Source organism: Chiloscyllium plagiosum, unplaced genomic scaffold (genome assembly GCF_037043375.1).
Source record: "Chiloscyllium plagiosum isolate Xiang-an unplaced genomic scaffold, Cpla_swu_hap1 HiC_scaffold_10, whole genome shotgun sequence".
Classification (NCBI taxonomy): Eukaryota; Metazoa; Chordata; class Chondrichthyes; order Orectolobiformes; family Hemiscylliidae; genus Chiloscyllium; species Chiloscyllium plagiosum.
Window position 1 is genome coordinate 73,063,033 of NW_028270148.1, and position 18,962 is coordinate 73,081,994.

Genomic DNA, 18,962 nt, shown 5'->3' on the forward strand with positions numbered 1-18,962 from the left:
GAATCCTTGGAAGTATATAGTAAATTACGGCAAAGTCAACCTGGTTTCATCAAGGAGTGGTCATACCTGACAAATTGTCTAGAGTTCTTTGAGGAAGTAATGAGCAGGTTAGACCAAGAAGAGCCAATGGATGTTACCTACCTGGACTTCAAGAAGGCCTTTGACAAGGTGCCGCACAGGAGGCTACTGAGTAAGATAAAGGTCCATGGTGATAGAGACAAGTGTTTGCATGGATATAAGCTTGGCCGTCTGGCAGAAAGTAGAGAGTGGGGATAAAAGGGTCTTACTCAGGATGGCTGCCAGTGACAAATGGTGTTCCACAAGACTCAGTGTTGGGACCACATTTCACTTTATACATTAACAATACATGACCTGAAGGTGCCGGTGTTGGTCTGGGGTGGACAAAATTAAAAATCACAACTCCAAGTTATAATCCAACAGGTTTATTTGTAAGTACTAGCCTTCGGAGCACTGCTCCTTTATCAGGTAGCTGTGGAGCAGAATCATAAGGCACAGAAGTTATAGCTATAGAATCCTTTGCCATAAATTGTGTGACTTATGATCATGTTCCATACTTACCTGATGATGGAGCAGTGCTCCGAAAGCTTGTACTTCCAAATAAACCTGTTGGACTATAACCTGGTGTTGTGAGATTTTTAACATTAATGATATAGATGAAGGAACCGAGGGCATTCTGGCTAAGTGTGCAGATGATACAAAGATAGTACAAGAACAGGTAGCATTGAGGAGACGGGGAGGCTGCAGAAGGATTTGGACAGGTTAGAAGAGTGGGCAAAGAAGTGGCAGCTGGAGTACAATGTAGGAAAGTGTGAGATCATGCACATTGATAGGAAGAATAGAGGTGTGGACTGTTTCCTAAATGGAGAGAAAATTCAGAAGTCTTAAGTGCAAAGAGACTTGGGAGTTCTAGGTCAGTATTCTCTTAAGGTAAACTTGAAAGCTGAGTCAGTAAATAGGAAGGCAAATGCAACGACAGCATTATTTTGAGGGGACTTGAATATAAGAGCATGGATGTACATCTGAGGCTGTATAGGGATCTGCTCAGAGCACATTTGGAATATTGTGCACTGTTTTGGGCCCCATATCTCAGGAAGGATGTACTGGCCCTGACGCGTGTTCAGAGGAGGTTCACGAGAATGGTCCCGGAGTGAAAAGCTTAACTTGTGAGGAAAGTTTGAGGACTCTGGGTCTATACTCAATGGAATTTAGAAGGAAGAAACTTATAAAATACTGAGCAGCCTGGACAGAGCGAATGTTGGGAAGATGTTTACATCGGTAGGAGAGACTGGGACCCAAGCGCACAGCCTTGCTGTGTTCTTCCAGTCTACCCTGCCATTTAATGACCTGATATCTATAACCTTTTGTGGCAATGGGTTTCATGGATTCACTACTTTCTGGCTGAAGAAGATTCTCCATTCTAAATTATTTTTCCTTTACTCTAAGGCTGTGCGCTCAGGTCCAGTCTAATCTGCTAATGGAAACATCTTCCCAATGTCCAATCTGTCCAAGCAGTTCAGTATTCTGTAGGTTTAGATTAGATTCCCCCCATATTCTTCAAAACTCCAAGTATAGATCCAGAGTCCTCAAATGTTCCACATATGTTAAGCGTTTAATTCCTTGGATTATTCTTGTGAGCCTCCTCTGAACCCGCACCAAGGTTAATACATCCTTCCTGAGGTATGGGGCCCAAAATTGCTCACAATACTCTAAACGTTGTCTGACCAGATCCTTATAAAATTTCAGACGTACATCCCTGCTTTTATATTCTAGTCCTCTTGAAATAAATGCCAACATTGTATTTACCTTCCAAACTACTGACTCAACTCAACAAGTTTACCTTGAGAAAATCCAGGACTAGGCATCCCAAGTCCCTTTGCACTTCAGGTTTCTGAATTTTCTCCCTATTTAGAAAATAGTCTGTGCCTCTATTCTTCCTCCCAAAGTATGTGACCTCACTTGCCCACATTGTATTCCAACTGCCACTTTGCCCACATTTCTAACCTGTCTAAACAGTCTCCTCAACACTATCTTTCCCTCTACCTATCTTTACATCATCTGCAAACTTAGCCAGAATGCCCTCAGTTCCTTCATCTAGATCATTGGTGTTTGAAGTGAAAAGTTATGGTCCCAACACTGACCCTTGTGGAACACCACAAGTCACTGGCTGCCATCCTGAGAAGGACCCTTTTAAATGTCCACTCACTGCTTTCTGCCAGACATCCAATCCTCTAACTATATAATGCCTTGCCTCTAATACCATGGACTCTTACCTGATTCAGCTCCTGCACAACACCTTGTCAAAGGCCTTCTGGAAGTCAAATAGATAACATTCATTTTCTTTCCTTTGTCTAACCTGCTCATGACCTCTTCAAAGAATTCTAACAGATTTGTCAGGCATGACCTCCCCATGATGAAACGATGCTGACTTTGCCCTATTTTATCCTGCACTTCCAAGTATTCATAATTCTTATCCTTCACAGTAAACTCTAAAATCTTACCAATGACTGAGGTCAGGCTAATTGGCCTGTAATTTCCATCTTTTACCTTACTGCCTTCTTAAACTGGGGGGGAAGGAAAGGAGGAGGAGACTTACATTAGCGATTTTCCAGTCCTCTGGGAGCCTCTTTGACTCCAGTGATTCTTGAATGATCACCACTAACGTCTTCACTACCTTTTCAGCTATCTCCCTCAGATCCCTGGGGTGTAGTCCAGCTGGTCCAGGTGATTTATCCACCTTCAGACCTTTGAGCTTTTCTAGTATCTTCTCCTTGGTGATGGTCAACATAACTCACCTTTGCCCCGCAACTCTCAAGTTTTTGGGATGCTACTTGTATATTCCACCATGAAGACTGACACAAAGTACTTGTTCAGTTCCTCTGCTATTTCTTTGTTCCCCGTTACTACTCCAGCGTCATTTTCCAGCAGCCCAATGTCCACTTTTGCCTTTCTTTTGTTCTCTATATATTTAAAGAAACTCTTGCAACCTTCTTTTATATTACTGCATAGCTTCCCCTCATTTTAAATTTCTCCACCCCCATTTCTTTTTTTACTTGTCCTCTGTTGGTCTTTGTAAGCTTCCCAATCCTCTGGTTTCCTACTGCCCTTTGCCACAATATATGCTTTCTCTTTTGTTTTTAATGCTATCCCTGAGTTCCCTACTCAGCCAAGATTGCCTCATCCTCCCTGTACCATGCTTCGTTTACCTCAGGATGAATCTCTGCTGTGTCTCCCAAATTATTCCCAGAAACTCCTGCCATTTCTATTCCACTGCCTTTCCTGCTAGTCTCCTCTCCAAGTCAATTCTACACAGCTCCCCCCTCATTGCCTCTGTAGTTACCTTTATTCTGCTGTAATACTGTTACATCAGATTCCAGTTTCTCCCTCTCAAATTGCAGATAAATTCTATCATATTATGGTCACTGCCTCCTAAAGGCATGTGAGATGAAGGAGCCCTTATCAAGTCCGACTCATTACACATCACTAAATCTACTACTGCCTGTTCCCTAGTGGGTTCCATCACAAGCTTCTCCAGAAAGGGTTACATTAGCTACCCTCCAATTGAAAAGGGAAGTAGACAGAAAACAGGGAATTATAGGTTAGTTATTCTGATGTCAGTAGTGAGGAAGATGCTAGAGTTCGTTACCCAGAATTTTACAGCACTTCAAAAAACAGTGGTAGACTCAGAGTCAGTATGAACTTACAAAAGAGAAATCATCTTTGACAAATCTAACACAATTTTTCGAGGAAATAACTTGTTGAGTTGATCATGAAGAGTCAATGGATGTGGTTTACTTGGACTTTCCGAAGGCTTTTGATCAAGTCCCACACAATAAAGTAATGTGTAAAATGGAAGTACATGGGATTAGGAGTGGTGCATTGTGATGGATAGAGAAGTGGCTAGCATTCAGGAAATAAGAGCAGGGAACAGTACTAAGACTCCAGCTATTCACAAAATGTTAATAATTTACATGAGGAAGTTAAATGTAATATCTCAAAATTTGCAAGCAACACAAATGGCCTAGCCCTATCTTCTTTGCTTCTATTTGTAAATCTGTAGCATCAATGGGAGAGCAGCAACAACAATCAGAAGAATGAAAAAGCACAATGTGTGAGGCACCAACAGTAGTTCAGCTGTGATACCAAAGCTAGCAGACTTTTACTTCCATCAAGGCCTCATACACTGTGTGTATAGATTTGGGAGTGAAGTCAATTCACTGATGTTAGATCATGAATTGCCTACTTCCTATGACCGAGGAAATCCTGCCAAGGATATACTGTGGCTTTAGCCCTTTTGTTGAAACTTCTGACATGCTCCTTTTTGCCAGATAAATCTAAATCAACTTCAGCAGGGGGAGGGTTACACAGCATTTGTTCAAAGCCTTTGGAAAGGTCGCAAATGATAGATAGACCGATAAAGATGGAAAAAGCACATGGGATCCAGGGTAACTTAGCAAGTTGGATCCAAAATTGACTTTGTGGTAAGAGACAGAGTGTGGCGATAGAAGACAGTTTGTCTGACTGGAGGCCTGTTACACTTGTATATCACAAGGATCAGTGCTGGGTGCCTTATTATTCATGACATATATAAATAATATAGAAGAGAATATGGTGGGGATGATAAATTAGTTTGAAGATTGCTGGGTGGTTGACAGTGATATTGGCTATTCATTTCAAAAACCAGATGTCTGATGTCAAAATTAAATACAGTCTAGATGGGCAACTCTTTAGCATCAGTCACCTCTAAGCCAAAACCATCCATCTTAGTTATGCATGATGCAGAGATTGTGGATGAGCCCATTATCATAATTCACTCAGCACCACATCTGTAAGCCACACTCAATCTCTTGATTTCTGCATACAGGAAATACAATCTGCCCTTGAATGTTGCCAAGTTCACATCCATTCACACATTGAAGAGACGACTTTGGAACACCTTGAGCGCAGCAGCACGGACGCCGAGTTTTAATAAGATGCTCCCAATCTCTCAGTATACTAACGATTAGTCTGTCAAGCTGCAACACATTTTCAGTCCCAATATCTTATTGATGAGGCACAATAGTGGCAGAGAAGGAGAAAGTAAGCAAATCCTGCACTCCACATCCCACTACCTCATGAGACATTTGTGTAATGTATTACAATTGTTAAAATAATAATACCACAGTGATCAAATTACCTTAGTTATTACAAAAATAGATCATTGACAGATACAGGACTAGAACTTACTCAACTCCTCTTCGACAGTACTTTCGCTTAAAGCTGAAGGTATGTCTCACCACTTTTTCCACCAGTTTAAAGGGTTGATTAATTTGTGGTTGCACCAAAGGCACGAAGTGCACAACGCCGACATCAACCTAAACATCAAAAATTAGATTGCACAGATTACATTAAATACGCAAGAAAAACTACACTTAAAATGTCTCGTTTCAAAATGTTTCTTCTGGAGCATAAAATGGGCATGATGGGTATATTCAACCTTTCTACCCAAGTGGATGAGGGCAAAGTGGTTGATGTGGTGTATATGGATTTTAATAAGGCTTTTGATAAGGTTCCTCATGGTAAGCTATTGCACAAATTATGGAGGAATGGGATTGAGGGTGATTTAGGTTTGGATCAGAAATTGGCTAGCTGAAAGACGACAGAGGGTAGTAGCTGATGGGAAATATTCAGCCTGGAGTTCAGTTACTAGTGGGGTACTGCAAGGATCTGTTTTGGGTCCACTACTGTTTGTCATTTTTATAAATGACCTGGATGAGGGCATAGAAGGATGGATTAGTAAATTTGTGGATGACACGAAGGTCGGTAGAGTTGTGGATAGTGACAAAAGATGTTGTAGGTTACAGAGAGACATAGATATGCTGCAGAGCTGGGCTGAGAGGTTGGAAATTGAGTTTAATGCGGAAATGTGCGAGGTGATTCACTTTGGAAGGAGTAACAGGAATGCAGGGCACTGGGCTAATGGTAAGATTCTTGGTAGTGTAGATGAGTAGAGAGATCTCTGTGTCCAGGTATATAGATCCTTGAAAGTTGCCACCCAGGTTGATAGGGTGTTAAGAAGGCACACTGTGTATTAGCTTTTATAGGTAGAGGGATTGAGTTTTGGAACAGTGAGATCATTCTGCAGCTGTACAAAACTCTGCTGCGGCCACATGTGGTGTATTGCATACAGTTCTGGTCACTGCATTATGGGAAGGATGTGGAAGCTTTGGAAAGGGTTGAGAGGAGATTTACTAGGATGTTGCCTGGTACGGAGGGAAGGTCTTAGGAGGAAAGGCGGAGGGACTTGATGCTGTTTTCATTAGAAAGAAAAAAGGTTGAGAGGTGACTTAATTGAGACATAAGATAATCAGGAGGGTTACATAGGTTGGACAGTGAGAGACCTTTTCCTCGGATGGCTAGCATGAGTGGACATAGCTTTAAATTGAGGGATGACAAATATAGGACAGATGTCAGAGGTAGTAGGGTCTTTATTCAGAGTAGTAGGGTCATGGAATGCACTGCCTGCAATAGGAGTAGATCTGACAACTTTAAGGGCATTTAAATGGTCATTGGATAAACATATGGATGAAAATGGAATAGTGTAGGTTAGATGGGCTTCAGATTGGTTCCACAGGTTGGCGAACATCAAGAACCAAAGGAATAATCTATGTTCTAACTTGATATTATTAAATATGACCTCAACTCTTTACCATGTAGCTGATCGTGTATAGACTGCCAACCGATTATACAGTTTTGACCAAAGTAACCCTGTTGATTTTGAACATGCTAAGCCCAGGTCACATGGTACTCACAACCGTAGACATCCTTAATGGTTTCTAGACCATTCTTTTAGTCACAGAATCAAAAGTAAATTAATTTGCATTGTAGAGTATAAGCAATACACATGGATCCACAATTCAAAAGGCCCTCCAATCATCTGTCTATATTCCACCAGGCAATGAATGGGGTCCTCACAACACTGGATCGGTGCTTCGATAAAGACACTCTGCTGCAGCATCTCCTGATCGCATTTAAGATCAAGAGTGGGCATTATGAAGAACTAGCCTATCTTTTGGAAGTGCTGCAAAGTACCAGTCAAGGTTAATTACAAAACGACGGGCTGGATAATTAGTGATCCAGTATCAGTGACACGCCAGTTGTCAATGTCAGAGGATTGACATGCTGTGATGGCCAACAGACCCCTACTCATGAACATGAGGGATATCAGGAATGTTTTAAGGCTCTTTCATTACTATCAGAATTTTATCCCTAATTTCACATCATTGTAGAGTCTGCAGAACATTTGGCAAAGGGAGGATTTGCCACTTGAGAACTGATAGAATCAGACAGGAACAGGAAAAGGCATACGAAGGTTAAAGAGTGCTGAATATGGACAGACTATTCATTTTGGAGATATTACAATGCTGTCCTGAAGTAGTGGCATAGTGAACAAAGTGGTCTATTATGCCACCCAAAGGTCTGTGCTAACTATTGATTAATGAGCCAGTGATGTCACCCTAGATACCGGTCATGCTTTGGTGGAACTGTTAAATGCAGGCAAACTAAGATCAGTAACAACAGTAGAAGAACCAAATGGGAGATGGCTTGATTCCCAAAGACAGGTTTGAGCAAATACTGCATCCCTAATACATGACTGTTCTGCCTTCATCGTAGCAAAGTTCCTGACAGAATTAATACCAAATCGGGGAATGCCTCTTCAAGGAGACTCAGATCATGGGACTCTCGAGTGGGAAAGTAATGAAGAAAATACTTCAGTTGTCAGGAATAGCATCCATATCATCCCCAGAGTTGAAGCATGGTAAAACGAATGAACCAAACATTACAATCTGCCACAGCAAAGGTCATAAAGCATACAGGGAGATAACAGGTGGGTATCCTCCATAACATGACATACAGCAATTCAAACTGGACAACTGGACACTTTTTATTCATTCATGGGATGTGGGTTCACCAGCTAGGACAGCATTTGTTGTCTATCCCTAATTTCCCAGAGGACAGTTAGAGTCAATCACATTGCTGTGGGTCTAGAGTCACATATAGGCCAGACTAGGTAAAGCACAGCAGATTTCCATCCTAAAGGATATTAGTGGACCAGATAGGTTTTTATGACAATCAACAATGGTAAGCTCCAGATTATTCTAGAATTTAAAATTGGAATCAAATTTCACTGTGTACCATGATCCTGGAACTTTGGCCTGCGATTCTGGTTTCCCATCACCTCCTTACTAAGACCAATTGAATTAATGGCTGGAAAAGCAATGAAAATCGCCATCTCTTGTGCTCTCTCCCCAATTCTAATTATCTTTTCCTCAGAGGATGATATGTCACAGGGCATGTAATGGGTATCTGATGCTCACAAGTGGATGAATTAATACATCATATATCATTATACCCAGAAGGATGAACTGCAAATAATAAAGATGCAGTACCACAAAGAGTGAGAAGCTATGTGGTAGAACTATATTAGCAGTTAAATGAATTGAGGAAGTAAGGATTCACAGAAGACTCAGATCATGGGACTGAAGGAGAATGGCTTATGACAAAATTGTGTGGCTGGCTTGGGTTCGCCATAAGATGAAACTTTCTAATCAATCCGTTCAGAGGGATGCTAACACACAGGAGCCTCGATTATCCGGTTGATGGGTGGGTAGCTTTTCATTTGGGTAATTGATTATTCAGATAATTGATTTAATTTTAAAATGAAGAAAGCCGTACTGCACATGTGTTAAAAAGCACGTTTACAGAGTTTTATTTTATTCAATCGCTAAAATTTGTACAAATTCTGGAAATTGCTTAAAAATTCATGACACTTTACAAATCAAATCACTTTTTGTGAACACGTACAGTAAATAAAATTCAATGAGGTGGAGGCCGGCTACTATTTCCGAAGAAAATATCCAGTTGCTGTTGCTTGAGGTGCTGCTCAACGACAACATTTTTTTGTCAACGACAACATTTGGTGAAGAATAATCAACTTAATGGCATCGACTTTGTGTTGTGCTTTGTACCACTCCATGAAAAGTCGCAAACTCTCAATATCTTCATTAACAGGGACTGGAGGTGGTGTTGGTATCAGATTTTCCTTACCATCCACAGCGCCTGTACTTTCCCACTGTTCTTCTGTGACAACGGTGACTATCTGATCATCGCTGAGTGTCTGTTCCGATGTTGCCACAGTTCACCCAAGCATTGAAAGTTTCCTAATCCTAGCTGACTGCAGTTTTTGGTGATATCACTGGTCAGCCTTTGATCTGGACGGGTGTCCACTTCACTGGCATAGCTACCAACGTGCACGCCATTGTACCAACATGCCGTGACTGTCGATGGCTTGATGCAGTCCTAAGATTCAGCAATCCTGAACGAAGCATTCTTGATGGTGAATGCCTTCTTAATTTCCTGCACTCTTTTCTCTGCATTGTCTTCACGCAACAAAACGTTAATATTTTTTCATTTTTGCGATGATTCTCTGATCCAGTGGTTGCAATCTTGAATTGGGTGGTAAAAACAAACACTTGACAGCTCCGTCTGTTGATTCTAACTGGCTGCCTTTCAATGTATGTGCCTCGGTGTTGTCAACAAGCAAAAGGGAATGTTGCTCGAGTCCAGTGCTTGCAAAATGTGATCTGACAGCAGGTACAAAATCTTCATGAAAGTGGATATGTCATTCATGCCTTATTTTGTGCTTTGTACGTCAAAGGAAACGAGTCCTTGAAGCAACATGGATTAGCATATCGCCCTATGCAGACAAGCGGTAATTTATGAGTGCCGATGGCATTGACACAAGGGAAAATCATGATGCGATCCTTCTGCACTTTATGTCCTGACACCTGCTTTTCTGCCAAGGATGCAATTGTTTTGTCTGGCATTGCAAACCAAAACATTCCACTTTCATCAGCAATGTACAACTGCACAGGTTCATACTTTCCTTCATGAATGATGGATTGCAGTTTCTGTCTGTAGCCTTCCACCATCCTTTCATCCACGGACTTCTGCTCTCCAAGTGACGATGTTTGAAGCGCTGTAACTAGCCCAATGATACGCAGTGTTCAGACTCACCGGTGTGGAGGAGTTAATGGAAACTGGCAGCTTTTTCGAGTAGCATCGGGCCAGATACTGGAATCCCCTTGGAATCCCTTTTTCATGCTGCTGTGAAAACCACAAAAACACAACTTGGTCGAATTGCTTATCCTTTACTGGCTTCATGTATTTTCTTTTCAAAGCATTTGAGGTGTCACTTTGGCTGATGGATTTCTCAATCGCCAGTCTTGCTTTCCTGATGTCGGACATGGCCTTTATTTCATTGTTGTACTCCTGTGCAATCTTGGATGCCTTTTCACCCCTATCCAGACGCCATTAAATCTCTTTTCTGTTCAATTGTCACTGCAATCTGCTTTATCTTCACAGACATGGTAAGTACATACAATAAACTCGATCAATTATGCCAGATAAGAATTCGGAACAAAGACGTGGGGGAATGAAGACACCACTGATTTTCAACACTGTGACAATTGATTAAGATTGTTGCACCAGTGTCATTAATACCTCTTTGCTGCAACGTTTGCACATCTTCTTCAGTGCAGGTAACCCTCATTTATCCTTGTACTGCAAACAAAATACACAATTGTCACACCATGTCAGTAACACCACTTTGTTCTAACGGTTTCACGGGACCCTCCGATCCTGTTCAGAAAATCTGTTTTTCGGATAATTGATGGTCAGATAATCGAGGCTCCTCTGTACACATTTCTGGAGTAGGTGGGTCTTAAACCCAGGCTTCCTGGTCAAAAGGTAGGAAACTACCACTGAAACACAAGCGTGCTGATGGCAAACGATACATATTTTCCAATCAACCTGTTCAAAGGTGGTATTACACACCTCTTGACTTGAGCCCAGGTCACCTAACTCAGAAGTAAGGACACTATCATTAAGCCACAAGAACCCTGATGCTGAAAGATAGATATTTTCTAATCAACCTGTTCAGTGATGTTGTTACACATCAAGAGAACGTGGAACTTGAACCCAGGCTTCCTGGCTCAGAGGTAGGGATACAGCAACCGCGCCACAAGTACCCTGATGGTAAAATATATGAGGTGATTGGCATTTGCATGTGTCTAGACATGGCAAGCAACAGAAAGAGAAAACGTTGGATACAGGTCAAATCTAATAACTCTCAATGTCATCCTCTTAACTATTTTACTTTGGACTATGCAGGCTAATGACAGAGAATCGTCACCGCAACCTCCATCCAATAGTGGACAGCCACATCCATAGCTAAGAAAACCATAATGGAAACTCTCAGATGTGTGCCAGCCACTAGAATGTATAGCAACAATGCAGTACTGAGAAGATGAAAGATCTTTCGACAGAAGGTGGAAGCTCCCTTAACGGTTAGTTATTAGTATACTAAATGTTACCGTGGGATGGACTAATTTACTCCCATTTCTTTGGGAGCCATGATTACAGGCACAATATTGTCAACAGCAAAATACAGTTGTTAATCAGTTTTGATTTACTGATGTATGATGTAATAATTTATCTACTTGTAGTAGAGACCCACTAAGTGCTCACCAATGCATCATCTAAGGTTGGGATAATTAGAATTGGGAAACATCACAGGGAGCACAGGAGGACGGTAATTCACAGTCCAGGGTACAGAATATACTCTTACAATATATGTGCACGGAGAAGGTATAAAAATTATTCAAACTATTGTCCTAGGTCACTATTAAAATCACTGATCCTAGTCCAAGCAATGTGGCACGTTGGCTCAGAATTTAATGTTCAATCATATATTGGTGATATAAGATTTGGAACTGCATCTCGCACATACATCAAGCTGTAAAAACATTATATCTTCTTGATCAACTTCAGGAGAGATGGGAAATAGGTGCCAGGCCACAGGCTGTTTGAGTGAGTGGTGAATGTGAGGAACATGAGCAAGTTCCTGATGGTTGTAAGTAAAAATATGCAAATGAAAACCTTAAGTGTTTGGGTCTCTGACCTGGTTCAGGTGAAAGATCTTGGGGAGTTGTGTTACAATCCATTCCCTAGGTGTAAAACGCATCTTCCAGATGGCAAGAGAAATTTGCACCAAAGCACAGCACCATACCATCTACTCCTCTCATACCCTGAAACCCCATCAGTAGTAATTCTGACTCAGCCAATCATCTTGGAAAGTTTGAGGCAGTTCAAACTTGCCCTGCCCAGGGCTATATTCTGAGGAACAGGATGATATACGTATAAGCAAGATTGGAATGTGGCAATGACCACACCTTCTGTACACATTGACTGACTCTTTTACCATGCAAGACTTTTACCTCATGGTCAGGGCCTTCACTGGTCATGTGGAATCAAACAGCAACAAGACCCTGGAAACGTAGTCCAGGAGGTAGTGGAAAGGGTCTTAGCCACGAACAACACAACTATTGAGAACAGCTATCAGGCAATCACAAGAAGAAGACTCCATATGGACATAGCCAAAGGCATGGCAAAGTTGTTGGAAGACTATGGTAGCGATTAAGCCAAAGTGGCAAGAACACCATTTGACCACTGGAAATGAGATTACAACAATCACCAAAGGTTCATGATATTCATGACGTATACAAATAGTGATAATGTAAAATAGGACATATACTATCATGTAAATATACTACATAATCCTCCACAGTTAACACACTCCAAGGGAAGGAAGGATAGGATATCAGAGGAGATTTTGAAATTTGAATGAGAAAAGTTTCAGGTTTAGCCCAGGTCATCAGGACTTTGGGGACACCAAGTCTGTATGAGATCTGAAGTTGGTCAAACACCAGTAGGATCCTCGAGGTAATGGGGCATGGAAGGTCTTGGTGAATGTTCTGCCTGTCATATTGGCCTAAACGTGGGTCCTAAGGTGTGAATATAAGGGGACATCAGGGGAAGGTAACATTAGATGTTGATGGTAATGTTTGGATGTAGTGCTTTTGAAAAATGCAAAACTGTGTAGTTGAGCACAGGACTGCCTGCACAAGTTATACATACAAGTTGTAACAAGTTGCAGAGCTAGTAGAATGGAGCAAGCTCTCAGACTGAAACATATGCCACTTTGTTTAAATGCTTGAAATAAAAACTCTTGCTTACTTGAAACCTGCAGACATGAGAACGGTCTCTTTACGGATAACAATGATGAGTTTACCAATTTAAAAAAGTGAACTGGTGACAACAGTTCAGCATTGATCACTGAACATGAACATCTGAATGAGCGTTGGAGAACAGAAAACATAGGGGCAGACGTAGGCCATTCGGCTCATCGATTCAACTCCCCTGTTCAGTGAGATCATGGCTGATCCACCATTCCTAACTCCACTTTCCTGCTTTATTCTCATTAGAGTTACTTATAGAAGTATAGAAAACAGGAGCAGGAATGGGTCTTTTGGCCCTTTGAGTCTATTCAACCATTCAACATTATCAGGGCTGATCATCAACTCAGTATCCTATTCCCGATAACTCCCCAAATCCTTTGATCTTCATAGGAAAATCCTTCCATAACCAGGATCAAACTAGTGCTTCCAATAATCAGTAAATCTTTGCTGAAATAAAAGGGACCGAAGCTTTTCTGAGTATTCCAGGTACAACACTTCCCAATTTTTAATACTCCATTCTTTTTGAAAAAAAAGCCAACATTCTATCTGCCTTCCCCATTACTTGCTGAAGTTGGATGCTCACCTTTTGCTATGGTTTAGCATACTCAAATCCCTTTGTGCTGCAGTTTTCAGTGGTCTTTCCCCATTTAAATAATATTCCAACTATAGTTATTTTTCCCATTCATTTAACCTGCCTATATCTCTCAAACTCCATGCGTCATTCTCACTACATGCCTTTCTACTAATTTTTGTGTCAGCCACAAACTTGGAGATAGTACACTCAATACTGTGATCCCAGTTAACATATATTGTAAATAATTGTGATCCATTCCCTTTACCTTGACTCATCTTTAGTCAGTCAATCCCCTATCCATGCCAATATACTACCCCGAACACCTTAGGACTTCGATGTACAGTACTTTACCGAATGCCTATGCAGCAATGTAAAGGAGAAGGAATTCTTGATGAAAAATCAGAATAATTAGTTGAATACAGAATTAAAAGTCAGATTAATGAACAATTGGAATTTTGTTGTCAAATGATGTCTGAAATCTGATACAGTCTGGAAAGACACTGCAGCTCTTGGAGGGAACTGCTGCAGACAATGAAGATACAGACCACTGAGAGAATGCATTGGAAGGTATGTGATAGCATTGTGTCAAAGGGATTAAGGGCCAAGATACAGAGAGCAGTAGGATATAACGTGTCAGGAAGGAGAAAGGGAAGCAAACAGTCACAAGATGTGCAGAAGTCAACAAAGAAGGTTTTGGTAAAGAAGTGTCTGGAAGTGTCTGGAAGACCTGGGTTCACCTTAAGATGGCAGGCGAATGTTTTACTGTTCAAACTTTGATAGTTTTTTTTTGCTTGCTCAAAATTGTGGAATCTAGTTGTTTTATTCTTTTTGTAAGTCATTGGGATCTTATACTTTGCTTTAAAAATGTTACTGGTCCCTATTCAGACTGTCACATCATTTTGGTGGTTTTGTCTAGGATCAATACAAAGCTGCAGTTGTGTAGAGAAGTGGAAACCTCACCAAGGGCATAAATTTCAGGTGAAACAACATATTCAAGTACCCGAGATGAAAAGAAGATTGGCAAGTTACGAGGACAGTTGATAGTTTTTTTTTAAAGGAGATAGCTGTACCTGGCAATCTGAAGGAGAGGGGGATGGTGTTTGAAAAGAGAGAACTGTTAACAATATCAATTAATATTTTAGACCAGGAATAGCTGGTTCAACCTTTCTCAGTCATTTGTTAAGAAACTCAGCAGTTTAGGAAGAATAATGTCCATCTTTACAGCCTAGGAATCCTCTTCAATTTCAACTCCTTACAGCCATGTGGCCATATTTTTACTTAACAACAAGCTGTCTTCACACTGAATAGTTTTGAATTTCATATTTATCAGCAGTATATTCCATTTTCAACAGTTTTTAAAGAAGTTGCACTTTATATTGTGTTCACAACATTTCCCAATGCAACACTAAATTAAAATTTTAAAAACACTTTTCAAATATAAATGCTACGTGACATGAGAATTTTTATGCACCAGAAAACCTATAATTAAAAATATATCATAAAATAATGGACTAAATAAAACAAACTATTTTATTAAATTTAAATCATAGGATCCTAATACCTTAGAAGGTATTCAGTCCACTTTGTCTGAACTAGTTCTTTCAAAGAATAATCTAGTTAGACCTCAAAACCTGTTTTTTTAAATCCCCCATAACCCTACATTTTATTTTGTCCTTCAAATAGTTATCTATTTTGCTTTTGAAATTTACAAATCGTTTTCCATTGCCCTGTCAGGAAATGCATTTCAAATCCTAACAAGTTGTTCTTCATGTTACCTTGATTTTTTCGTGTGGATCATCTTAAAACTTCTGGTTATCAAACCTTCAGCTGCTGGAAACAGTTCCTTTATTCACTCTTATCAAATGTCTACTTCGCATTCTCTACACTAAGCAACTTTGCATCCTCAGCAACAGTGCTGCTTTTGAAAATAGAAATTTATACAGTACTACTAACTGTTCAGTTAATAAACTAAATACTTTTAATCAATTCTGATGTACTGCCTGTGATTGGCTGTTTGTAATACAGCATTGAAAGATTTTTTGTATCGTTTAAACTTTGTGGCATGTTTTCTTTTATTAATTAAATAGGAAGAGAGCAATAAGTTTTCTCTTCATCTCTGTCTGGGTTAATGGATGTTAAGTAATGAGCCAATTTCATCTCTCACCACTTATGTACTGTTTGTAGAGGGTTGGTTAGCTAAGTTGGCTGGATGGCTGGTTTGTGATGCAAAGGAACACCAACAGCATGGATACAATTTCCACACCACCTGAGGTTACCCTAAAGATCCACCTTCTCAACCTTGACCCTTGCCTGAATTGTGATGACCCTCAAGTTAAACTCACCACTAGCTGTGTCTCACTGATAAAAGAGCAGCCTTCTGGTCTTCTAGAACAAAGGCAACTTTGTTGTTTGTAGATGTGTGGTGGTGAGCAATTTGTCCACACTAATTATACTAACCCTGGCAACTTTTGTTTGAATTACTGTGTCTAATACTGGGCATCACCTTTTAAGAAAAGTGTTTAGATTTATTAGAATCATTCCAAGATGAAGGTCATGGCAATGAAGGTCATACAGTTATAGACTGTATTTGGATTAATACAGATATGATGACATATGTCTCTAATAATGTAAAATATTAATTCGCAAAAAGCATTATTAGACAAATTTGGCCATGCTAAATTGCCCGTAGTGTTAGGTAAGGGGTAAATGTAGGGGTATGGGTGGGTTTCGCTTCGGCGGGTCGGTGTGGACTTGTTGGGCCGAAGGGCCTGTTTCCACACTCTAATCTAATCTCTAATCTAATCTGAACACCAAATATTTGAAGTGAACAGTATAGATACACTTAATGAAAAATTAGGTAAACATATAAGAATTAGGAGAATTAAAGGTTATGTTGACAGGAGTTAAATGAGGATGGATGGGAAGTGGTTTAAGTGGATTATCCACTGTCATGTATTGATTGGGCTAAATGGAGTGATGCTATCCAGTGTATCCTTGTGTAATGCTATATAAAAATGGAGTACATATTAGTAAACATGGAAGCTTCCTTTTAAAAAAAAAAGATGCTTACTTTTGACTTGTGATCACTAGTCAATTAAATGTTTAGGTTAAATAAATCCAGCAGGCCATTTTATTAAAATAACTCTCCAGGCTAACACTGAAAAGGAATGCTTATGTATTTTTCCTAATTAGATGACAGTCAACCTATAAGCAGGAACATTTTCAAGATTAATGAGTATAATAGTACTTTAACACCTTGTAATTCTCAGCAAAACACAATTAGAGGAGATATGAAGATAGATACAGTATAACTGAAAAACCAACAAAACAACAAGGCACAAATTAAGCTTCACAGCCTGCATTCCCTACTAATGCAAACACATTTTGCTGCAGTGCTTCACTGTTCAATTAAAAATTGAGCTCTCCAACTGTCCACTTCATTATTTATTCTCAACACAACTGTCCTTTCTTTTCAATCCCTGCTTTTAACTAGTTACAGAATTTTTCAGGATACATCTTTACTTTCATATATTTGCCTTCAGACCTGCTGTTACCATTTATGGCACGTAGCTGCAATTTTCAATCAAGGCTGTCTGGTATCATTTCAGGGTGTAAAGATCAAAAAGAATTATAAAAAACAGTATCTGAATAACTTTATTTCAAAACTCCAGCTTTTTTTCCCGTCCCCACCACATAAATTGACCACCTCCAACACCAACCACCACCCTCCCAGTGTACTCAAGTTTTACAGAAATTATCTGTGCGGTGGCTTACTTAAGAGCTTTTTACAATTATGACATACTATATTTCATATGGTTCAAACACATTTTGATTACATCTAAGATTCTACACAGCTGGAATGCTACAAAGGAATTTCAATTCATAATGCCATCCTCAGTATTCATTTCAGTGAATGTACTTATATTACATTTTAAAATATTAGTCAACAGTGTAATTGGTTTAAACTGAGCTTTGTTCAGTCAAGTTGCCAACAAAATGTTCCTTTAAAATCAGTTTTTGTGGGTAAGAATATTCAAGCAATAAAGCAGCTGTCTACCAAACTCTTAAAAATGCTAAAATATTTTCATCACTTCAGAAATAAAAGATTTACACATGAACATACAAAAATGGTTGAGAGCGACAGATCAAGAGGTTCAACAAGCCTTGTCCAGACAATAACACTGAAACTGCATCATAAACCACACACACTATCAGTCATGTATATCAGAGAAGTAAAACCTTCCTCAACTACAGCAATAGACAACATAGTTAAAAGGAGAATCATTTTGTAGCCATACAACCTGAAAGAGGGCACAGAAAGTTAAAAAGGCAGTTAAATAAGTATATGGGATACTTGGCTTCGGATACAAACACTGAACGAAAGAAGCAAGGATGTAACGTTACACCTTTGCAAGCCATTGATCAGTCTCATCTGCAGTACAGGTATCATGTAAAATTCTTGGCACCATACTTCACAAGGATTATGCCCTTCTGGTATGTGCAGAAAGATTGCTAGAGCTATGGTTGTTTTGCTTAGAGGACAGATTTAGACCTTCCCTTATACATCTATAAGTAGTACTCAAAACTGTCAGGGGTTTTGATACAGCAAGTCAGTCAGCATTCAGAGGTCATAAATTTAAAATTCTGTAAAAGAACTAGAGTAGAAATAAAGAGAAATTATTTTACAGTGTTCTATGATCCAAAATGCATTGCAGGAAGAGTAAGAGAAACAGATTCCACTGAGCTTTGAAACGACAATAGGACATGAAGTTGAAAAATACTAATTTGCAGGTTTAAGGAGAAAAAAGCTGCAGTGCTGTAGGAATAAACAGACATCTCTTTCAAAGACCTTGTACAAGTAGGAAGGGGTAAATGGCATCTTTGTGTTGTAAGATACTATAAAATCTGCACCTGATAGATTAAATAAACTTGAAATATAAAGCAAGGAGTGCACTTCTAACCACCTCCGCAAGGCCATTAGATACACTAAAAAGCAATAGCAGGCTAAGTTAGAAACCCAAATTACCCACACGGATATCCACCGCTGTGGCAAGGCGGTGGATATAACATAACGGAATAAAAAAATGAAGCAGGACAGAATAACAGACAAAAACACATCCCTCCCTGATGTGCTCAATACTTTTTACATTCGGTTCAAGCAGAATGCCAGTGGAATGGTGTCACCTGTCCCACGAGCACCCGACACACCCGATCCTTCAGACACCACTGCGGCCATTAGGTTGGCTTTCTTG

The 18,962-nt window shown here is 39.9% G+C and overlaps 1 protein-coding gene across 5 annotated transcripts in view; it reads right to left on the bottom strand.

Moving 5' to 3' along the window:
- Nucleotides 1-18,962, bottom strand: part of tfb1m (transcription factor B1, mitochondrial) — a 77,784-nt gene that overhangs the window by 9,248 nt on the left and 49,574 nt on the right. For all 5 annotated transcript variants that reach the window (XR_006312548.2, XR_015758470.1, XM_043696148.2 and 2 more), the window contains exon 7: nucleotides 5,245-5,372. Coding sequence is in view for 3 of the 5 variants with exons in the window: in XM_043696148.2 (XP_043552083.2) it covers nucleotides 5,245-5,372 (128 nt within the window). In the remaining 2 variants the exon portion in view is untranslated. The remainder of the gene's footprint in view (nucleotides 1-5,244; nucleotides 5,373-18,962) is intronic.